This window comes from Scyliorhinus canicula, chromosome 10 (genome assembly GCF_902713615.1).
Source record: "Scyliorhinus canicula chromosome 10, sScyCan1.1, whole genome shotgun sequence".
Lineage (NCBI taxonomy): Eukaryota > Metazoa > Chordata > Chondrichthyes > Carcharhiniformes > Scyliorhinidae > Scyliorhinus > Scyliorhinus canicula.
In genome coordinates, this window is record NC_052155.1 from 106,171,475 (window position 1) to 106,196,636 (window position 25,162).

General features: G+C 47.1%; 1 protein-coding gene across 1 annotated transcript in view; it reads left to right on the forward strand.

Moving 5' to 3' along the window:
* Positions 1–25,162, forward strand: part of LOC119972579 (tripartite motif-containing protein 54-like) — a 155,101-nt gene that overhangs the window by 93,251 nt on the left and 36,688 nt on the right. Inside the window, exons 3-5 of the mRNA XM_038809498.1 lie at positions 11,365–11,530; positions 12,798–12,893; positions 14,004–14,237. Of these exons, the coding sequence (XP_038665426.1) occupies positions 11,365–11,530; positions 12,798–12,893; positions 14,004–14,237 (496 nt within the window). The remainder of the gene's footprint in view (positions 1–11,364; positions 11,531–12,797; positions 12,894–14,003; positions 14,238–25,162) is intronic.

Consider the following 25,162-nt stretch of genomic DNA (forward strand, 5'->3'; position numbering starts at 1 on the left):
TATATATTTTTTTTAAGTGGCGAGATGTCATGATATGCAGACACGCAACAAATGGATCATCAGAACAGGACACAACCAATGGGTAATCAGGGCACCCAGAGGTGGCATTACTACAAGGGGGCACCACACGGCCACTATAAAAAGGACAAGGCACACAGGCTCTGCCTCTTCCACTGGCAGTAACCTAGAGAGCAAGACAGGGTTGATCAACAGCAACATCACACCCTCGCACGTGGTCTAGAGCAAGCTTGTATAGTTAGCAGAATAGACTGAGTTACTAGAGTCAGATTAGCAGAGTGTCGAACTCATTTAAGTGCATTGTTAATCACTCAATAAGTACGTTGAACTTATCTCAGAGTCTGGAGCATCCTTCAGCAAAGTGGCACCTTATGTTACTCGAAGTAATATAACACAGCACCATAGATCACAACATTCCCCTTCTCTGCGGGGGTCACAGTGTCCGTGGAGAGGCTGTCAGTAAGGGGACACGTCACTTAACTTTGAGATTGGGCCACGCTTTAAAAATCTCTGAGGAGCCGGACCTGCCAGTGTGTTTAGGCCCCACCTTTCTCACACCAGTCTAAAACACACACTCACTCCAAAAGAAAATTACTGAGTGCGGAAGATCGCAATCAGATTTGCGCTGGCTGTTCGCCCTGATTTTTGTGCCCAAAATAATAATGACAATCTTTATTGGTGTCACAAGTAGGCTCACATTAACGCTGCAATGAAGTTACTGTGAAAATCCCCTAGTCGCCACACTCCGGCGCCTGTTCCGGTACACTGAGGGAGAATTCAGAATGTCCAATTCACCCTGCAGCACGTTTTTCAGGACTTGTGGGAGGAATCAGAGCACCCGGAGGAAACCCACACAGGCACAGGTAGAACGTGCAGACTCCGCACAGACAGTAACCCAAGCTGAGAATCGAACCTGGGACCCTGGCGCTAAGAAGCAACAATCATAACCACTGTGCTACCGTGACTCCCAAAATTATCCTTTGTCATTTTTTGAGAAAGCTCCACCCAAGGTATTTGTTCCCAGTTTTGGCAAAGGGATATAGTCTGAAGTTTAGAGTAAGGTTTGAACTTTTAACCACTAAAGATTTTCGAATGAATGTTTAGTTTGAAGCTCCATTGAAAGGTCATTTGTCTTTTTTTTTCACCTTGTGACAGATTCAGTTGTGCTCAGTTTGCATCAGTTCAAAATGTCCTGGAATTGTATCATTCTTCACAGATTTTTATATTGATCAGAAGTCCACAATGCATAGGTTTAGGACAGAATTTTCAAATTTTTGTGTCAACTCAGGGGTAAAGCAGCGTGTATCCCACTGGCTGCATTGTTGGCTTTTCCCACCATATTTTGACACAGAAGTCCAAAAAAACCTGGAAGGTGGTGATGAGACCATCAATTCACGAGGCACGTGCTTTAAGATATGAACAGTGGTTTTAATCTACTTACTATAGAGCCAGCCTGTTACATGTTGAACTCTCGATGAACTGGTCGGCTGGCTCTGGGCATCGATATTTATACAGCAGTCCAGGGGGAGGAGCCATGGGCGGAGCCAAGGGTGGAGCCCTGTACAAACTCCTAAGCATTCCCAGAGCTACTTCCCCTAGTGGTCAGGCAACACAACTGCGCTTACAATCGTACGGTCTCATATATATATCACAGTGTGAATTACAGAGTTACATTCACCATATTCACCCCCTACAAAAAAATTAAGTCCGGCGGGGATGGTGGTTCATAAATTGAGTCTGTCCGGTGGTCGAGTCGTCCTCTGTGATCTGCGGAGCACCGGGGTTGCAGCCTCTTGTGGTGGCTGCATGGGTGTTGTGGGTTGGGGTACGATGGCGGACTCTGGGCGTGATTCCGTCCGAGCTCCATGCCCGTCTGGTTCGACTGGGGACCGGGGGCGCTGGGGGTTAGCCGGTGCGGGTGCTCGAAACAAATGTAGCGAGCTAGTGGGCTCAGGAGCGCGAGGGGGTGGCTGGGTGGAGTGTAGAGTGAGGGGTACCTCTGCAGTGATAGTGGGGATGCTGGATCCTGCGGGTGCTAGGTCCCGGAAGGATACGGTGTCCTGATGGCCGTCAGGGAACTCTACGAAGGCGTACTGGGAGTTTGAGTGAAGCAGGCGCACCTTCTCTACACGGGTGAGACCCCCGTGGTAGTGCCCCTGGAAAAGATAAAGAGCCTCTCGTGAAGGGTCTGGTTGGTCGCGGTACATAAGAGGGACCTAATAGCGTGGAGCGCATCTGGGAGGACATCCTGCCAATGGGAGACTGGGAGATTCCTGGACCGGAGGGTCAATAGGACAGTCTTCCAGACCGTCGCATTCTCCCTCTCCACCTGCCCGTTCCCCCTGAGGTTGTAGCTGGTAGTCCTGCTCGAGGCGATGCCCTTGTCGAGCAGGTACTGACGCAGCTCGTCGCTCATGAAGGACGAACCCCGGTCGATGTGCACGTAGCTGGGGGAAACCAAACAGAGTGAAGATACTATGCAGGGCCCTAATGACTGTGTGGGAGGTCATATCGGGGCATGGAATAGCAAAGGGGAAGCGGGAGAACTCATCTATGACGTTTAGGAAGTAAACATTCCTGTTAGTTGAGGGGAGCGGCCCTTTGAAATCGATCACGAGGCATTCAAAGGGCCTAGAAGCCTTGACCAGGTGGGCCCTGCCTGGTCTATAGAAGTGCGGTTTGCACTCCACGCAGATCGGGCAGTCTCTGGTGGCAGCTTTTACCTCCTCAGTGGAGAAGGTAGATTTCGGGCTTTGATGTAGTGGGCGAGCTGGGTGACCCCCGGGTGACAGAGGTCGTTGTGGATGGACTTTCAGGTGGTCGTTCTGCGTGCTGGCGCACGTACCTGCGGGATAGGGCATCTGGGGGCTCGTTAAGCTTCCCTGGTCGATACTTAATATCGTAGCTACAGGTGGAGAGTTCGATCCTCCACCTGCAGAATTTTATCGTTTTTAATTTTGCTACTTTGCGAGTTGTCAAACATGAAGGCAACCGATCTTTGGTCGGTGATGAGGGTGAACCTCCTACCTGCGAGGTAGTGCCTCCAGTGACGAATAGCCTCCACAATGGCTTGTGCTTCTTTTTCGACTGCCAAGTGTCGGAGTTCCGAAGCGGAGAGGGTATGGGAGAAGAATGCGACTGGTCTCCCTGCCTGATTTAAAGTGGCTGCAAGAGCTACCTCTGAGGCGTCGCTCTCAACCTGAAAGGGGGTGGATTCATCCACCGCCCGCATGGCCGCTTTGGCGATGTCCTCCTTGATGCAGTTGAAGGCCTGGCGCGCCTCAGCTGACAGGGGAAATAGTGTGGCCTTAAAAAGAGTGGGCGGGCTTTGTCCGCATATTGAGGGGCCCACTGGGCGTAATATGATTGGGAGCTGGTGTTATGCAGACTTCAGATCCACCGTGGAAAAGAGCCGATACTGGCCGATCTTATTTACCATGTCTGCAATCCTGGGGAGGGGGTACGTGTCGAGGAGCGTAAACCTATTAATGGTCTGACTATAGTCTACGACCATGCGGAATTTTTCCCCGGTCTTGACGACCACCACCTGAGCTCTCCAGGGGTTGTTGCTGGCCTCTATGATCCCCTCACTGAGAAGCCTTCGGACCTCTGATCTGATGAACACCCTATCCTGCAGGCTGTATCGCCTGCTGTGAGTGGCTACGGGTTTACAATCCTGGGTGAGATTGGCAAAGAGAGGAGTGGGGGAGATTCGCAGCATGGCTAGGCTGCAAATAGTGAGTGGGGGTAGGGGCCCGCCGAAACTGAGGGTGAGACTCTTGAGGTTACACTGAAAATTTAGGCCCAATAAGAGTGGGGCGCAGAGTTCGGGCAGGACGTAGAGCTGGAATTTGGCACAGCTAGCGCCTTGGATTGTGAGAGTCGCGGCGGTGCGCCCTTGGATTTGGACAGAGTGGGAGCCCGAAGCGAGGGAGATAGTTTGCCGCGCGGGGAAAATGGGGAGCGAACAGCGTCTTACCAGATCTGGGTGTACGAAGCTCTCAGTGCTCCCGTAGTCGAAAAGGCACGGCGTGCTGTACCCGTTAATTTGGACCGTCGCCATCAAGTTCCGCAGATGCTTCGGGCGCGGTTGGTCCAGAGTGACTGCGCTGAGTTACGGGTAGTCGGTGGCTCGATCAGCTGTGCTGGAGTGGCCCCGTGATGACTGCCCTCTGAGTTTGTAGTCGTCGAGGTGAGTTTCAGAGTTTGAAGTGGATGGATCCCAAGATGGCCGCCCCCATGAGTTGCACATGGCCGGTCACATGGAGGAGGATCCCAAGATGGCCGCCCCCATGAGTCGCACATGGCCGGCCGCATGGAGGAGGATTGCCAAGATGGCCGCCCCCATGACTCGCACATGGCCGGCCGCATGGAGGAGGATTGCCAAGATGGCCGCCTCCATGACTCGCACATGTTGGGCGGAGTCGGCATACAGGCTGCAGCATTTCGGGGCCTGCGGGCCTGTGAATTCAGGGAACGAGTGCTTTGAGCCGTGGGAGGGTTAGAGGCTGGGGCGGACCGAGTGCTTTGAGCCGTGGGAGGGTTAGAGGCTGGGGCTTTCTTCACCAGACACACTCTGGCATAGTGTCCTTTTCGCCCGCAGCTGCTTCAGGTCACGTTGCGGGCCGGGCAGTGCTGCCGCGAGTGCTGATTCTGGCCGCAAAAGTGGCAGGCTGGGGCAGCATTGTGGCTGGGCGGCCGCGCGACGCAGGCCTGGGGGAGTCGCTGGTCAGGAGCCCATGACGGGGTCGCGGGGTCCGCGGGGAATGAGGTGAGGCTGCGGAAGGAGACCTCCATAGTGGTAGCAAGTTCAACAGTCGCTTCAAGATTTAGGGCCCCCTTTTCCAGTAGTCGCTGGCGCACGTAATTTGACCTAAGGCCCTCAACAAAGGCATCGCGTACAGCAAGTTCTCTATGTTCTGCCGCGGTAACCGCCTGGTAATTACAGTCACTAGATAAAGTTTTAAGCTCTCTCAGGAATTCTGCGAGCGATTCCATAGGCTGCTGGCGGCGAGTAGTGAACACGTATCATGCATAGACTTCATTAACAGGCCTCACATACATTTTGACGAGTAGCGCTAAGGCTTCAGTATACGAACCGGCACAGTTTAGTTGAGTAGAGATTCTGTGGCTCACCCTCGCGTGCAGTAGGCTCAGTTTCTGCTCCTCCGTTGTTTCGGCTGTGCTCGCTTCCGCCAGGTAGGCTTTAATACACCGGAGCCAGTGAGAAAAAAATTATTTTGCCTCTGCATCCTGTGGGTCGAGTTCCAGTCGCTCAGGCTTGAGGGCTGATTCCATGATTGATCCTGACTGTTTCTTAAGTAGATTAAATTGATGAGACCATCAATTCACTAGACACGTGCTTTGAGATATGAACAGTGGTTTTAATCTACTTACCACAGAGCCAGCCTGTTACATGTTGAACTCTCGATGAACTGGTCGGCTGGCTCTGGGCATTGATATTTATACAGCAGTCCAGGGGGAGGAGCCATGGGCGGAGCCAAGGGTGGAGCCCTGTACAAACTCCTAAGCATTCCCAGAGCTACTCTCCCTAGTGGTCGGGCAACACAACTGCGCTTACAATCGTACGGTCTCATATATATATCAGTGTGAATTACAGAGTTACATTCACCACAGGTGGGTTCCACGATGTGACCCTGGCAGGGCAAGCTCATTCAGTTCACAGCCTGCCAGCACCCTCGACGCCTGACAGATAAGGGCGTCCGAAACTGAATAAGATTTAAAAAACACAAATACCTCTCGGAATCCATGTCTCCCCCGCACCAACAGACTCGGGATCCCCCGGGAGCCCACCCCCACCATGAAAATGGGACTCCCTTCCCGAGGAACCCCCCTCCCAAGGAACCCTCCCCTGCAGAAGGCCCCAGCGAAGCTCCTCCGCGGGTTCCCCTTGATAGTGCCAGATAGCAGTGCCAGGGTACTGCCCAGGCTTGCCCCTCTCCCCCCTGAGGTCTGTATTTACCTGTGCTCCTGAACAGGTTCCGTTCACCAGCTCCCCGTTTGTCAAAAGCTTTTGAAAACCTTACCGATGTGATGTCAATACGCCGGCTGGGAGAAATCCACACATGGGAGGAATGATATAGCGGGGAGGCTCGCGAATGACTTAAATGTTTGCTAATAGGGTTCCTGAACTTTCATGGTGAGAACTCCATTACGTCATTGGCTGGTGGGGATGTACAAACTCAATAGGAAATCCTACCAGCGTAAAAGCTGTTTGTGGACTCTGGCTGGATTCTCTGCTCCCTCTGGCCTTCCCATCCATCAGAATAGAAGGTGAAAATTCCTCCCCATTAGGGTTTTTTAAAAACTCTTTCCACTAGTCCAAACTGGGCAGTGTGAATGTTACAATCAAAGAGATAGAGTGCTTCAGATAATTATCCAATTCCCTTTTGAAAGTTACAAGTGCCTGCCTCCACCATAACCTCAGTCAGGGCATTCCAGATCCTATCCATACGCTACATGAGAACGTTTTTCCTTATATCACCTTTGGCTATTTAGCCATTCATCTTAACTCACTGTTCTCTGGTTCTTGACAATTTGATAAGGTAGCACATTGTAAATTATTACGGAAAATATAAGCTCATGGTGTAAGTACATAGATAGATTGGCTAGTTAACAGGACACAGAGAGGTATTTTTCACAGGCTTTTTTCTGTTTGGCAGAATGTAATGAGCGGTGTCTCACAGCAATCAGTCTTGGGGGCCTCAACATTTTACAATTTATACAATGACTTAGATGAAGGGACTGATGGAATGGTTGCTAAATTTGCTGACGATAGAAACATAGGTATGGAAGTAAATTATGAGGAGGACTTAAGGAGGCCACAAAAGGATATAGATAGGTTAGGTGAGTGGGCAAAAATCTGGCAAAGGGGTATAATATTGGAAAATGTAAAATTGGCAGGAAGAATAAAAAAGAAGCATTTTATCAAGATGGTGAGAGATTGCAGAGCTCCGAGATGCAGAGGGGCACTGGCTATCCTAGTGCATAAATCATGGAAGGTTAGTATGCAGGTACAGCAAAGAATCAGGAAAGTGTCATAATATACACCAGTATATCATGGTGCAGACACAACCTGATGGACACACACAGGGACCAATCAACATGTACAAACAACGCAGCCAATCACCAGTTAGAATACACACACTATAAAGGCAGAGGGCACCACGGTTCCCGCTCATTCTGGGTGCTGCCTCTCAATGTAACAAGAACTCATCCAGCCCAGCACAGACCTACAACACGTGCTGAGAAAATCAACTGGTTCGGACAAGGCTTAGGTCTCTAGTTTAAGTTAGCATCATTTAGACCCCCAGTCACCGTTAAGCAGTTAATAAAATTGAGTTGAACCTTCATCAGTGTTGGAAGTGTCTGTTCATCTCTCAAGTCTACACTAGCCAACACTTCAGAAAGCTAATAGGATTTTATTGTTTATTGCAAGGGGACTGGAAAAGGGAGGTTATGATTCAGTTGTACAGGACATTGGTGAGAGAACATCTGGAGCATTGTGTACAGTATTAGTCTCCTTATTTAAGGAAGAATGTAAATATATTGGAAGCAGTTCAGAGAATGTTCACCTGATTAATACCTTGAATGGGTGGGTTATCTTATGAAGGAAAGTTGGACAGGCAAGATTTATATCTGCTGGAGTTTAAGAGAGTAAGAGGTGACTTGATTGAAATATATAAGATACTTAGGGGTTTTAACAGAGTGGATGTAGAGAGGTTGTTTCCTCTTGTGGGAGAATCTAGAACCAAGGGTCAAGGGCGCGATTCTCCGCTGCCCACAATGGGTCGGAGAATAGCGGGAGGGCCTTCCCAACATTTTTCCCGCCCTCCCGCTATCTCCCCCCCCCCCACGCCCGCCCCACGACACAAATCGCTGCTCGCCGTTTTTTACGGTGAACAGCGATTCTCCCCAGGCCAATGGGCCGAGTTCCCAGGCCTTTACGGCCGTTTTCACGAACGCAATCACACCTGCTCTCACCGTTCGTGAAAACGGCCGCAAAGTGCCGTCCCGGACAACCATGGCACCGCGGCCGTGCCAAGGGTGGCATGGGCCTGCGATCGGTGGGCACCAATCGCAGGCAGCGGGTCCGATACCTGCGCACTATTTGTTCCTCCGCCGCCCCGCAGGATCAGTCTGCGGGGCGGCTGAGGGGCATGACGGCCCGCGCATGCGCGGGTTTGACGCGTCTGCGTGATGACGTCATCCGCGCATGAAATGAAATGAAAATCGCTTATTGTCACAAGTAGGCTTCAATGAAGTTACTGTGAAAAGCCCCTAGTCGCCACATTCTGGTGCCTGTCCGGGGAGGCTGGTAGGGAATCGAACCGTGCTGCTGGCCTGTTTGGTCTGCTTTAAAAGCCAGCGATTTAGCCCAGTGAGCTAAACCAGCCCCTTTTTGCAATGCTGGCACGCTGGCTAGACCAGCATTTATTTACCATCCCTGATATATGATATAACCTGATAAAAAGGGGAGGAATTTACATGGAGCGTCAACACCCACATTTGCTAAAGATGATCTAATCAAGTAGAAACTGTATAAAAATAGGAGTTTCTGCCACAGAAACTTAGAAGTGTTGAAAATAAACCTCAGATCAAAGCTTCACAAGCTGCTGAAAAACTGGACACTATGGAAGGAATTCTCCCAACCCGCCCGCTGTGGGTTTGGCGACGGATGGGCATGGAAATCTGGTGGGAGCTGAAAAGCCAGAACCCCGCTGGCAAAAAATCACGTTGCAATTCTCCCGAGACAGGACTGCGTTGTGCGACTCATGCTGCAGCCGCAACAAAGGTCTGAAGTTCACCCGGGGGTGGAGTGCGATGTGAAGCTGGGGGGGGGTGAGGGGTGTGGCCTCATGTAGAAAGTGGGCAATGCTGAAGGAGGGCTGTGCAAGTACGAGGACTCACGATGGCAGGCAGAGGGGCTAGGACGCGGATTAAGAAGACAAATAATGGAAGGCAGATGAATGACCAAGGGGAGGGAAACTGAACCCTGCAAGGCTGCATAGATGAAGACTCCAGGTGCTGTGGGTAGAGGTCCAAGTGTGGCATGGATGCCTCACAGGTGATAGGCCTTGCAGGGAGGTTGAATCAAGCAACAGACTTCTTCTTGAGGCTGTTAGCCTTTTTCTTCTGAGGTGCTGGCAACTTGCAAGGTCTGTTGAAGACATATGTGCTGGAGATAGTGATATGAGTGTGCTGGACCGGTATTTAAATATGGTGCCGGGACATTCAAACCCACCAGCTGATGGCGAGCAGACGAATCAGCTGCTAGCCCACCAGGAGAGTCAGAGGGGAACTCAGAGGGAGGGTGCTAGCTATGAAGAAAGGTTGAGTAGATTAGGATTGTTTTCGTTGGAAAGACGGAGGTTGAGGGGGGACCTGATTGAGGTCTACAAAATTATGAGAGGTATGGACAGGGTGGACAGCAACAAGCTTTTTCCAAGAGTGGGGGTGTCAATTACAAGGGGTCACAATTTCAAGGTGAGAGGGGGAAAGTTTAAGGGAGATGTGCGTGGAAAGTTTTTTACGCAGAGGGTGGTGGGTGCCTGGAACGCTTGGCCAGCGGAGGTGGTAGAGGCAGGCACGATAGCATCATTTAAGATGTATCTAGACAGGTATATGAATGGGCGGGGAACAGAGGGAAGTAGATCCTTGGAAAATAGGAGACAGGTTTAGATAAAGGATCTGGATCGGCGCAGGCTGGGAGGGCCGAAGGGCCTGTTCCTGTGCTGTAATTTTATTTGTTCTTTGTTCTTTGTTCATTTGTGTATAATTAATCAGCTTCCAAGTTTAAAAAAGGAGGTAGACGAAAGTCGGGTAACTATAGGCCAGTTAGCTGAACTTCTGTAGTGGGGAAAATGCTTAAATCCATCATCAAGGAAGAAATAGTGAGACATCTGGATAGAAATTGTCCCACTGGGCAAATGCAGCATTGGTTCATCAAAGGCAGGTCATGTTTACACACAATTTACCTGTAACAGATCTGTGCTGGCATCATCCACATTTGTCCAAGTGACTTTTAATTTTGTCCTGGATTATTGTTTCCAAAAGCTTTCCTATCACTGAAATTAAACTGATTGGCCTGTAGTTTGTGAGCTTATCCTTACACGCTTTTTTTTAAACAAGGGTGGATAATTTGAAATTCTCCTGTTCTCTGGCACCACACTTGTATCTATGGAGAATTGGAAAATTATGGTAAGTGTCTATGCAATTCCCATCCTTACTTCCCTCAGCATCCTTAGATGCACCTGATCAAGTCCTGGGTAATTTAAGTACAGTCAGCCTTTCCAATGTCTCTCTATCCATTTTTAGCCCACCTAGTGTCTCAATTACTTGTCATTTCACCATGACTTCGGCAGCATCTTCAACCTTGATAAAAACAGATGCAAAGTTCTAAGTTAGTACCTTAACCAAGCCCTCTTTCTTCACGATTAATTCATAATTGTTCAGCAAGTGCTGCCCAATCGCAGAATCACATCTAATATGAAGCCTTGTGTTTTGAGTTTTGCAAACATGGGCTATCTAGCACTGGGCATGCTACTAGCTACAGTAATAACCAATTTAAGATAATCAATCAAGCTCATAACGCATTTAATTCTACCTGACCTACTGAGTATTTCTATTTTTATTTCAGATGTTCAGCATCCACTGTGTTTTGCCTTTTCAGGAGAAAAATACCCTTACCACACATTTTATATGGAATAAGAATTGATTTGGGCAATTTGCACCTTTATACATATTTAACATATGTGTATGCTTAACTATATGTTCATACTTACCTGGTGTATTTATAAGGGACAGCATACAGTATCGAGCTGATTTTCTTAATGTTAGCTCCACTGATTTACATTGTCAAGTTACAGGTAGACTCTATTGTGATTATTCAATCCATTGATTTCAACATAGAACCAGGGATTTCTGGCAGGGAGTGTGGATTTTGAAAATCTTCCATTAATAAAGGTTTCCTATTCCGTTTTTAAATTTCTCCCCTATTCATTCTCCATGTGTACCCAGATGTGGTATAATCCATATATTTCATCCTGGATTCAAGTATTTGAAATAATTTGTCCAACCTTTTTTCAACTTTATCTGGCCAGGTTTCCCCTGCCTTTTGTAGAGTGGAAAAGTGGAGCAATTCCCTAAATGGCAAGCTGCTTATGCCAAGGAGCGACTAAACAATTGCAAGGAGGAAATGGGATAAAAGGACAGGCTATGTCATGTTGGGACACCCATCTCGTAACCGGGAAAGGACAGGTCAATAAAATGATCAGTTAACATTCTATTTATTGTGAAGAATCAAGAGTATGGTTTTCTTTGCAGACCTGAGAAGAAGTGTGAACAACCCATGTGTGAAGAACACGATGATGAACGAATCAACATTTATTGTCTGACATGTGAAGTGCCAACGTGCTCCATGTGTAAAGTGTTTGGTGCTCATAAAGACTGTGAAGTGGCGCCACTCAATAATATTTACAAAAGACAAAAAGTAGGTCTTATTTTCTCTTCTCCGTAGATTTTCTTTTAGAACAGTTTCTTCTGTCTAGTGATTTTGAATCAAGGGACAGAAAAGTACCCAGTTTCACCCAATTTTCACTTTCATGCGTCTCCTCCTTAAGATGACAATGGTGTCATGCTTTCATTTATTGGTTGATGTTTATTTTTAAAGGGAAATAAGCAACACAAGCACAAATGTTTGAGCAGTTTCTTTTTGGAGCCACAGCTTTAAAGTGAAATGTCAGATATTGCTCAGTCCCTCCTTTGACAAACTGCACTGCTGTTTCAAGCCTGAACATGACTGTGGGATTGTCATGGTCCACTGCCACAGCACTACCTATCTGTTGATGGGTTACAGACCCACTATATTATATTACCTAATGCTAGAGGCAGCAAATGTACCAATCCTTTGGTTGGATTAGTGTTATGAGTCATCCCGGAAATTATTTTGCTAATGCCTCAGCTAAGTGATTGTTTGTTTAAAGTGACGGACAATCTCACAAGAAGTTTCTGAATTTCCATTTGCACTGGTTATCACAGAGTCATTGGTTAGAGTTAACCCAACTTAAGTTTTATCTACAAGTAATTAGTACCTTGCAATTAAACCCACTGTATTGTACCATGGTAATAGCTGCAAAGTTTCAAATTATTGGTGCTATATTAAGATAAAGAGTCCCCTGAAGAATTGTATAATCTGAGATAGACATAGGCATGCATGGCTCACTATCCCTTACTTTGATTAAAATATTACATTTTATTACTTCTTAAAAATCAATTAATTACTGCTGTGCTCCCTGATGCACCAAACATGATTTTACAGTTTTAATGAAGGAAAAACTGTCAGCACTCACTGTTGTTACAACTGTGAAACCGACAGCGAAAACCTAATTTTGTATTTGTGCAATGTCTATTTCTCTATTATGATATTTAAAATGCACAGATTTTTAAAATATTAAAAAATATTTTGGTTATTTTTAATACTTATCTATGATATTTCATCTTCTACCTTAATTCCATGTGGTATGTCCCAACCTTGATTTCACTCTCTCAGTGCTTTTTACTTTTTAGTTTGCTGTCTGTGAAAATTCTTCATTGTGATTGGTTACTTAGCTTGCTTGATGAGATCATTGTTATAGGTTACCTGAGATCCCATATAGGTGACACTTGAATGAAAATAATGTCGAGAAAGATGAAAACTATACCACGGGCCTTCTAATTCTTGCTTAGCTAATTTAGCATTTTCTGTTTTTTTCGTTCAGTCTGAGTTCAGCGATGGAATTGCAATACTAGTAGCAAGCAATGACCAGATTCAAACAGCAATCGCTCAAATGGAAGATACATGCAGAAATATTGAGGTATTTCTGACTTTTGTAAAGCCACATCGCAAATACAAACAAATAAAATGCAAATATGCCTGAAGTATTTCTAAGATACATTATTCACATTTTCACCAAATAAATTTAGAAGTTAAACTCCTGTTTTGTCCTGTTCTCTAGGGGCCCACTCAGCTGTTCCTTAGAGGCCTATTACCAAGCCTCCTGCAATACTGCGCTGAACCATTGGAACACGTGACAGCTGTGTCAGTATGAATAGCCCAGCGATTCTCTTCCCATCTTTATGAGGAAAGAACAACCCTATCTCGGATCAATATCTCCCTGCACCATAAGATCAAGTGCTCAGTATGTGGCCAATCAAACCTGCACCTACCACACTCTGGCCTGTGTGCTGGTTCCCCAACATACTACATCCTCAGATTTACTGCATGGGCCATAAAGAATAATTTTATATTCCTGTACATTTTCACAATGATAGATGTAATACATTGAGACAATGGAAAAAAAAGATTCAGACCGGAATTTTCCAGCAACCCCTTCCCGCCTTGCCCGCTCCCCCATGTGGTGAGTTTTCCCACGGCAGAGGCAGCTCACCATTGGCTGCTAGCAGGATCTTCCAGTCCCTCCTAAATCAATGGCAATTTGCATGCCTCACCTATCCTGTTGCTGGGAACCCACAGCAGGGGTTCACTTCAGTGGGACCCGAAGATTCCACCAGTGGGAGGGGTTGGAAAATTAAGCCATCCCTTGCAAATATTAGCAAGCAAGCTCTTAAGCCTTTTTATGAAATTTGTTTGTCCACTTAACAAAGTGGACAAACAAATGTGTTTGCAATAAAAATGTGGACACGACATAATTCCAATGTGCTAAAAACCAGGGGCTGAATTCTCCGCCGTTGGGATGCTCCGGGGGTTTCCCGACGGGGTGGGGCTGCTCCACAATGGGAAACCCCATTGACTGGCGCTGAAACGGAGAATCCTGACGGCGTGCTGAACCAGAAATCTGGCACGGCGGGATGAAGAAAATCACCCCAGGAGTCTTTTGCACATTAGTTTTTCGTTTGTGGATGAAGCTAGTCAGAATTTGAAGAAATTCATCTTGTGAAAAGTAACTAGTGTCTCCATGTTCCAGGATAACAGTCGCAGGCAAAAAGAATTGATGTGTGAAAAGCTTGATCGTCTCTATGCAACATTGGAGGAAAAGAAAAAGGACATGCTGCAACATATCACCGCGGAACAGGAAGAAAAGATGCAACATATTCGCTCTTTGATTCGGAAATATGGAGAACACCTTGAAGGGGTATCCAAGACCATCGAGTCTGGATTGCAGTGTATGGAGGAGCCTGAAATAGCAGTCTTCTTACAGGTACTAGCTTACTCAATGTTACTTCGGCAAAAGTACATAAGAATATAGGCATATCTCAGAAGTGATACCGCACCAATCCTTGTTTTAGCACAAGGTGCTTAATACTGTTCCTCCAATTATTATTAGTGATAATAGTTAAAATATTCTGGGATAATATTTTGTCAGATCTGGGGTTGTTACAAAGAGTAACATTGCCACTTTAAATGTTTGACCTCTCATCCTGAAGGCAACCTTGGGCTTGTATAATAATGTAAGAAATGTAAAAAATAGTTTCTGATCTAAAAAGGTAGGCAAGAGCACATATAGTTCATGTGCAGCCAGGCAAACATTGGTGCGCACTGAATTTCAAATGTAGCTGAATATAAATGTTGACATTAACATTTCTGTGGAGTTACAATCACATAATCATACAATGGTAACAACATAGACGAGACCATTCAGCCTGTCATGCCCATGCTGGCTCTCTGCAAGCGCAACTCAGCTATTCCCACACTCATGTCCTTTCACCACAACCCTGCAAATGTGTTCTCTTCAGGTACAGATGCAATTTCTTTTGAAAGCCACAATTCAATCTGCCTCCATCACATTGTCAGGCATTGCATTCTGGATCCTAACCATCTGCAGTGTAAAAGGGTTTTTCCTCATGTCATTTTTGCTTCTTTCGCCAACCACCTTAAACAGCCAGCTTCTTGTTCTTAATCTCAACGGAAATCATTTCTCTCTATGTTCTCTGCCGAGACTCCTCATGATTTTAAACATCTCTATAAAATCTCCTCTGCCCTCTTGATGTCTATCACTCTCCTCCTCATAGATCATTTACAAATTTTGAAATTGTGCCCTGTACACCCAAGTCTAGGTCATAAATATATATCAAGGAAAACAGATGTCCTAAATACTGATCCCTGGGAAATCGTATTGTATTCCTTCTTCCAGTCCAAATAACCACTATTACCTGTTTTTCAGCCAATCTTGTATCTATGTTGCCACTTGCCCTTTTGATTTATTGGGCTTCAAATTTTATGCCAAGCTTATTATATGGCATTTTACATCCTGTTGGAAGTTCATATAAATCGCATCAACCTCATTATTTTCATAAATCCACTCTGTTACCTTATCAAAAAATTCAATTGAGTTAGTTAAACACGACTGGCCTTTCACAAATCTGTGCACCCTTTCCTTAGTTCATTTATGACTGTCCAAGTGACAGTTCTGTCCCAGATTATTGGCGCTAAAAGCTTTTCCCCCACCAAAGTTAAACTGATTGGTCTTTAGTTACTAGGTTTGCAGCCTTTTTTGAACACGGGTGTAATAATTGCAATTCTCTAGTCTTCTTGCACCACACCCTCCAATGTGAATTGGAAGATTATGGCCAACACTTAAGCCACTTTCACCCTTATTTCCCTCAGTTTCCTTGAATGCATTCCATCTGGTCCTGGTGACTTATCAACTTTAATACAGCCCACCTTTCTTTATCGATTTTTAGCCCATCCAATATCTCAACTAGCTCCTCTTTCATATGACCTTTGCAGAATCTTCTTCCTTGGGAAAGACAGATACAAAGTATTCATTTAACAGCTCCGCCATGCACTATGTTGATCTTCCTTTTGGTCCTTAATCATCCACCTCTTGCTTACTATCCTTTTACTATTTAAACGCCTATGGAAGATTTCTGGATTTCATCTTATATTAGCCTCTTCTCCTATTCTCTATTTGCTTTTCTTGTTTCCTTTTCCATTTCCCCTCTGTACTTATATTTGCAGCTTGCTTCTCATTTGAATCATAAACCTAACGTCTGTCATACATTCTCTTTGTCTGCTTCAACTTGTTCTCTATCTGTTTCATCATCTAGGGAGTTCTGGCTCTGTTTTTTATACCATTCCTCTTTGTGAGAACGCAGCTTTACCTGAATCATCTCATTCTTAAAGGTAGCCGTTGTTCTATTAAAGTTTGACCTGCCAATCTTTGATTCCAATTTAACTGGGCCATATCAATTCTCAACCCACTGAAATTGAACTTTTTCCAATTATTTTTAGTCAAAATTGCTCCTTCTTCTTCTCCATAGCTAACCTATGATCACTGTTTCCTAAATGTTCCACTACTGATATCCAGTTAACCCACCTCATTCTGCAGAATCACATCCAGCAAAGTCTCTTCTTCTCTGAACTGGGAACGTACTGATCAAGAAAATTCTCCCGAACAGACGTCAGAAACTCTTCCTCCTTTCTGCTCTTTACACTACAGTATTACTATCCCAGGATAATTCAAGTTCCCTAATATCACTACTCTATACTTTTTGATCTTTCGGGAATTTCTCTGTAAATTTGTTCCTCTAGATTTTTCTGAATAGTGAAAAATGAAATGAAATGAAAATCGCTTATTGTCACGAGTAGGCTTCAATGAAGCTACTGTGAAAAGCCCCTAGTCACCACATTCCGGCGCCTGTCCGGGGAGGCTGGTACGGGAATTGAACCGTGCTGCTGGCCTGCCATGGTCTGCTTTAAAAGCCAGCGATTTAGCCCAGTGTGCTAAACCAGCCTGTGGTTTGTAGTTTGTGGAATACAAGTAGTGACAAGGTACTTCTGATTTTTCTTAACTTTAACCAAATAGATATTTCCTTGACTGCTCCAGGACATCCTCTCTTTAAAGCACCACAGTATTTTTTAAAATCAATACTACTACCCCTCCTCCTTTCTTCCCTCTCCTATCTATCTTCAACACCCTGGGTGGGATTCTCTGCGCCTGAGGCTAGGGGCGGGATTCTCCGACCCCCTGCCGGGTTGGAGAATCCCTGTGGGGGGGGCGGCGTAAATCCCACCCCGCCGCTCCAACGGCAGCTACCGAATTCTCCGGCACCGGTTTTCGGGGCAGGGATCGCACCGCGCCGGTCGGGGGCCCCAGCAATTCTCCGGGCCCCGATGGGCCGAGCGGCCACCCGTTTTCGGCCAGTCCCACCGGTGTGAAATAGACATGGTCCCTCCCGGCGGGACCTGGCTTGAAAGGCGACTAGCGAAGTCCTCGGGGGGGTGCGGGGGGGGGGGGGGGGGGGTCCGGCCCCAGGGGGGACCCCCACGCCCCCACGGTGGACTGGCCCACGATCGGGCCCCACCAATCTGCGGGCGGGCCTGTGTCGTGGGGCACCCTTTCCTTCCGCACCGGCCTCTGTAAGGTCCGCCATAGCCGGTGCGGAGAAACCCCCTGCGCATGCGCAGGAAACATGGCGGTGGTTCTGCTCATGCGCCAACTCGCGCCAACCCATACTATATTGCCCCTTAGTATCCAAAAAGTTAGATGGGCTGCTGAGTTACGGTGAGAGGGTGGAGATAAGGGCTTAAGTAGGATGCTCGTTCCAAGGGCCGGTGCAGACTCAATGTGCCAAATGGCCTCCTTCTGCACTGTAAATTCTAGGATTCTCTGATTCAAATCATTCTGTAGGGACATTGGTTCTGGTTCTGTTGAGGTGCAACCCATTTGGTCTCTACAGATCACACTTCTCTTTAAACAGGTCCCAGGAATCCTATGCCTACCGTCCTGCACCATCTCTTCAGCCACACATGCATCAACTCTACTAAGGGCAGCACGGTGGCGCAGTGGTAGCACTGTAGTCTCATGGCGCTGAGATCCCAGGTTCGATCCCGGCTCTGGGTCACTGTCCGTGTGGAGTTTGCACATTCTCCCCGTGTTTACATGGGTTTCGCCCCCACAACCCAAAGATGTGCAGGGTAGGTGGATTGAACATACTAAATTGCCCCTTAATTGGAAAAAATGTGTAGTGATCCTCACCTGAGTGTGTACAGAAGGGGCTGATGGGAAATGGAAGTACCACCAGGGGGCAGCACGGGGACATATAAGAGTGACGCCGAAGGCCCGCCCTCGCGCACTTTGGCTGGAGAGACAGGGGAGCAGGACAGGACGGAAGTTGAACTCAGGGCTGCAAGTGGTTAGGCCTAGTTGCAGAGCATAGAAAAGCAGTATCTTTACAAGTGCCATTCTGCAAGTAAAAGCTAACGAAGTAATTTATTGTGGAGCACAATAAACCATCCTTCAACTGCTGAACGACTTCTAGCATTCTTTTAAGAAACATAACATGGTACAGGAGTGGCTTCTTTGAACAGAAAGAACCAACGCCACCAGCAAAAGCAACAGGCCGGCCGCCTGACTGTGGAAGACTTCGCAGCCTCTCGACTCCAGACGACCTTCTGAAGCAATGGATCAGACGCTACGTCCAGGGATGATGATAACTACAGGTAATTTAAATAGCAACTGGAAAATGTTTAAACAGCAGTTTCAGCTATTTATGTCAGCTCTAGACTTAAATGCAGCCACCGATGACAGAAAAATTGGACTTTTACTCTCAACGGCAGACCTGCAGGCGATAGACATTTATAACTCTTTTACGTATGCTGATACTGAAGATAAAACCAAGTATCAAGTGATAGTGGCAAAATTTGATGACCACTGCAAATCATAATCCAATGAAATCATTGAAAGATTCAACCTGCGTAACAGATTCCAAAAAAACGGGGAGACTATCTCCCACTTTGTAACAGATCTGCGCTTGCTAGCACAAGGCTGCAACTACGGTGATTTAACAGACTCAATCATCATAGATCAATTAATCTATGGTCTTGCCGACGGAAATCTAAAAGAATCATTAGAATTTAGAACGGTACAGCACAGAACAGGCCCTTCGGCCCTCGATGTTGTGCCGAGCAATGATCACCCTACTCAAACCCATGTATCCACCCTATACCCGTAACCCAACAACCCCCCCTTAACCTTACTTTTAGGACACTACGGGCAATTTAGCATGGCCAATCCACCTAACCCGCACATCTTTGGACTGTGGGAGGAAACCGGAGCACCCGGAGGAAACCCACGCACACACGGGGAGGACGTGCAGACTCCGCACAGACAGTGACCCAGCCGGGAACCGAACCTGGGACCCTGGAGCTGTGAAGCATTTATGCTAACCACCATGCTACCCTGCTGCCATTAATGCTGCAAAATGACTTAACACTGAAAACCACCATAGATAAATGCTTACTACAGGAGCAGAAAAAGCAGCAGTTACTGGAGCTGTTTGACAAACATACCTTGGAAAACACTCACCACGAGGCAGATGTGAAAATGGTGACCTCTCCTCACGGGCCCTCTCTTCCTGTCGCCGGCCCGTCTGCGCATGCGCGCCATCCCGAAAGACGCGACCCCGGAAGTACTCGGTACGCGCATGCGCACTTCTCGCAATACCGGCCCCGGACTGAAAGTCGTGCTGCGCATGCGCGAACGCAACATACGCATGACACCATGACGTGTCATCACTGTGGCTCCGCCCATTTAAAAGGGCAATGTCCTGCACAAGGAAAAAGGTGCAGAAAATGCTCCAAATGAACCATTTTGCCTCCTAATGTCAGTCCACAGCCAAATATTACTCCACAATGCAAAGGCATGGAGACTTTAAAGTACGCACAGTTGATGTAATGGACACTCTGGCACCTGAAGACAATTTTTCCGACCACGAAGAGTTCCACTCCTGGGAGAACATGTACGGCATTGGAATCATAAACGCCACAGCGGAACCACAGGAGCTGACAACAAAGCCTCGACACGTGCAAGCCATCAACCCCACAAGCGAATGGAGTGCTACGGTACAAGTCAATGACTTCCCCATCACGTTCAAGCTGGACACGGGAGCCTCCGCAAACTTGATGACGAGCAAAGATCCCGCATCCGTCCCAGGGACGCACGAGATGTTACCTGCCGCATGCAAGTTAACTGATTACAACGGAAACCAGATCACCTCAAAGGGATCCTGCCACCTACAAGTTGCCAACAAGACAGTCACAACAGGACTACGATTTGAAATTGTAGATGACAAAAGATTCTCACTGCTAGGTGCTCAAGCCTGCAAGGATTTGCGGCTAATTCAAAGGATCTTCATGCACGCGGCTGACTCATCACGCATTGCCGATGACATACAGCTGCTACTCAGCGAGTACCCCAACGTCTTCTCTTCCCTACAAATACAAAATCCTGTTCAAAAAGGATGCCATGCCAGTCGTTCATGCCCCATGGAGGGTGCCGGCTCCATTGCGGGACAAACTAAAAGCTGAACTTCAACGTCTCCAATCTCAAGGCATTATCTCACGAGTCACACAGCCGACTGACTGGGTCAGCTCGCTGGTGTGTGTTAAGAAGCCGTCTGGTGAACTCAGGATCTGTTTAGATCCCAAAGACTTGAACAAGAACATTCGCAGGGAACACTACCCTATCCCCAAACGAGAGGAGATAACGAGCGAAATGGCACAAGCTTACATATTTACCAAGCTTGATGCCTCATAGGGCTTCTGGCAAATGCAGCTCGATGAGTCCAGCCGCCTGCTGTGCACCTTCAACACGCCGTTTGGAAGGTACTGTTATAATCGGGTGCCCTTTGGCATTATATCTGCATCCGAAATATTTCACAGAATAATGGAGCAGATGATAGAAGGCATTGAAGGCGTCCGTGTCTATGTGGATGACATCATAATATGGTCAACGACAGAGGAAGACCACATTGCGAGGTTGAAGCAAGTCTTCCAAAGGATCCACCACTTTGGACTGAAGCTCAACTGGGCCAAGTGCACCTTTGCACGTTCCTCTCTGACCTTCCTGGGTGACACAATATCAGAGCACGGGGTGAAGCCGGACGCTGAGAAGATCACCGCAATTCAGAGCATGCAGAGACCACATGACAAGAAAGCGGTGCTAAGATTCCTGGGATTCATCAACTTCCTCGACAAATTCATACCGAACCTAGAAGCACGGACGACGGCGTTGAGGAACGTGACAAGGAAGGACACGGAGTTTGCCTGGACCCAACATCACCAAGATGAATGGGATGATCTGAGACACCAATTGGTGGCAGCTCCAACGCTCGCATTTTTTGACCCGGCAAAACCTACAAAGATCTCCACCGACGCCAGTCAACATGGAATTGGTGCGGTGCTACTGCAACAGAATGAACAGTCGGACTGGGTCCCGGTGGCTTACGCTTCATGCGCGATGACCGCCACAGAGTGCAGGTACGCACAGATAGAGAAGGAGTGCCGAGGGCTGATCACAGGCGTGACCAAATTCCACCACTATGTGTATGGTCTCCCCACGTTTCTTGTGGAAACTGATCATAGGCCGCTGGTAAACATCATCGACAAAGATCTAAATGATATGACACCGCGCCTACAACGCATGATGATGAAGTTGCGGAGGTATGACTTCACGCTGGTCTACACCCCTGGCAAGGACCTTGTAATAGCTGACACATTATCACGAGCCATGGACGCTGACAACCCGCCACTGGCTTCCATCAATGATGTGGAAGCTCATGCACAGTGGTGCAAGGAGACGCTCCCAGCAACGGACGAGAGGCTGCAGCAAATTTGTCAGGTGACACAGGAGGATGCCACCCTCCTTCAAGTCATACACAACCTTCAGCATGGCTGGCCAAAAGGGTGGTGCCCACAGTTCCAAAACGCCAGGACTGAACTGTCCGTGGTGGATGGCATAATACTGCGGAATGACAGAATCGTCAACCCACTGGCGCTCCGGGCGGACATGCTCCGCAGGATTCACGAGGGGCACCTTGGTGCCGAAAAGTGCAAAAGGAGAGCACGACAATCCGTTTACTGGCCAGGGATAAACGAGGACCTAACGAACATGGTGCTCACCTGTGACACGTGTCAAAGACATCAACCGGCACAATTCAAGGAGACACTGCAGCAGCATGAGATGGCCACGTCACCGTGGGACAAAGTTGGCATTGACTTGTTCCACGCCATGGGCCGCAACTATGTTCTGCTCATCGACTACTACTCCAACTTTCCGGAAGTACTGAAACTCCCGGATCTCACAGCGGCATCAATCATCAAGGCCTGCAAAGAAACCTTCTCCAGGCATGGCATCCCACGGACAGTCATGTCCGACAATGGTCCTTGCTTTGCCAGCTGGGAATATATGGACTTCGCCAAGCACTACAACTTCAAGCATGTAACATCGAGTCCACACTTTCCGCAATCGAATGGCAGGGTGGAGAAAGGTGTCCACATTATCAAACAACTCATCAGCAAGGCTGCGGACTCAAAGTCCAACATACACTTGGCCCTCTTGTCATACCGTTCGTCACCTTTGAGCTCGTGACTCTCACCGGCTCAAATGCTCTTCAACAGAAATGTGCGGACAACATTACCGGCACTACAATTCACCAATCCCGATCACTCGCCTGTCCTGGATAAGATGCGTCACCAACGTCAAGTGCAAAAGCAGCACTATGACCAGCAGGCAAAAGTACTGCATCCGTTGGCAATCAACGATACGGTGAGGTTGCGACACCCGGCTGGGGGCTGGTCTAAAATGGCGACGGTTCTCCGCCAAATATCGCCACGATCCTACGTTGTGCAGTCTGACGATGGAACACTGTTTCGACGAAATCGCCAAGACCTTCTAAAAGTTACACCTCGTCGACAGGTATTTCCAACACTAGATCTGCAGGACGCTGTCATGCAACATCCTGGAACTCCAGCAGCAGGTGTCCAAATGGACGTAAAAGACTCTGGATCTCCATGCCCACTCAGGAGGTCTACCCGGATCAGACGTGCACCCAACCGTCTGAACTTATGAACATGGACTGACAATATCATTGCTCTGCCTTGTCTTTGTATATAAACCTAACTGTTTGAATTTGTGTTTAGTTACAGCTCTGCAACTAAAAAAAAAGTGAAAAAGGGGGATTAGGTGATCCTCGCCTGAGTGTGTACAGAAGGGGCTGATGGGAAATGGAAGTACCACCAGGGGGCAGCACGGGGACATATAAGAGTGACGCCGAAGGCCCGCCCTCGCGCACTTTGGCTGGAGAGGCAGGGGAGCAGGACAGGACGGAAGTTGAGCTCAGGGCTGCAAGTGGTTAGGCCTAGTTGCAGAGCATAGAAAAGCAGTATCTTTACAAGTGCCATTCTGTAAGTAAAAGCTAACGAAGTAATTTATTGTGGAGCACAATAAACCATCCTTCAACTGCTGAACGACTTCCAGCATTCTTTTAAGAAACATAACAAAATGAATTGGGTACTCTAAAATTTAAAAAAAACTCTACTCTACTATTTCCATACTCAATAGTACTAGAATTTTATTGGATTTTAACAGTTGAACCTGAAAAAAGGAACATCTTAGCGTTAACTTTATAATATTAAAAGCCTTGTGACTATGTCAATGTTACTAATGTTGCATTGTAAGAGACCCAACAATCAATTTGACTGCAGAATCAAATAACTCTGTTCTGCCAACCATTCATATTGCAGAACTTCAATCAAAGTGGTTGCCACGACCAAGGTCAACAACTGCCTCTGCCACATCATTTCACAAAAATGACGAATTACATTCTGCCAAAAACAACATTTGCCCCATACACTTTGAATGACATTTCCTCACTAAAGCTACTTTATAGTCTGAAAATAATAGTGTGGCCATAAAATCTAATGCAAATGGGTTTGGAGATGGATTCAGACAAGCCCATTGATTCTGATGTCGGCAGGTCATCAGCTTCATAATAATAGAAGTTGAATACTGTTGATGCTGGAGATCTGAAATAAAAACAAAAGTGCTGGAAAAACTCAGCAGGTCTGACAGCATCTATGGAGCGGGAAAAGAGTTAACACTTTGAGTCCAATATGACTCCTCTTTGGAACTGCTCATTTACTTGATTGTAGTGTGCAACCCAAACCTAAACATGACGATGAGTAACTGCATGCCTAAATGGGGATGCAAAATCATGAAAGGCTAGCCTAAGTTAAAGCTAGCCTGCACTAGACGTAAAGTCAACCTGCACCTCTTAAAGGGGAGGTACATTATGACTGGAGCAATGCTGAACACCATTCTAGTAGTGATTTTCCCATGAGAAAGCGATATGAATGGCACAAGACCGAAGAGAGTGGGCTCCGAGGTTCTCCGAAGCAGCAGTATAGACCTCAGTGCAGGAGATGGATACGAGGAAAGATATTCTCTACACAGCAGACAGGAGTTCCTCCATACAGACAATGAGAAAGTCAGTGGGAGCAGACAGCTGTGCAAGTCAATGTGACCGCATACGAATGGTCAAGGCCAGGGAATGTATCTTCAAATGTGATATCCCACCAACTGCGCCATCAGCCTCACACACTTCACAATGCAGTACACCCCCACCGCTCACCTGCTAATATTTCTATCAGTCATACCCCACATTCACAGCTTCACCTCACCCTCACACACTTATTGCTACAAACCTCACACGCACCCCTCACAGTTTGCACAGCTATACAACCATGACATGAACATCAGCCAAACAATGTACCGCATTCACTGGCACCCTTCCCTCTCTGTTGCTGGATAAAGTGGCGCACAACCCACACGACCATATCTGCATGTCCTCAGCACAATGATTGAGACAGTGCTCACCATTGTAAGAGCAATCATTGCTGTGGTTTTGTCCAGTAACATGGCTGAAACCATTGAAGCTGATGATATCCTCATACCTAACCCTCCTTATCACATCTCATTTCCCCCTGATTCCAAAATCTCTTTTGCTTTACAGACTGCATATCGTTAAAGCATGTTTCTCCCATTTCCCTCATTGCAATCCTACCCTTGTGCCTTTCTCCTTGCAGATACCCAATAACTGTGATCTGTCCAATCAGTGGTACAGGAGCAAGATGAGGAAAAGGAAGATATTGATAATGAAGAAGAAGCACCATCATTTACTCTTACACTTGCAGCCACTGTCTTGGATGCGGAACACTGCAGATACTTTAGAGGGTAGCTTAGATCTGCATGTAGCGAGGCACCGGATAAGGAGCCTACAATCAAGACGGGGGAAAGGGTAGTGCAGGTGCCACTTCATGGAGGGTGAGACAAATTCTGCTGCA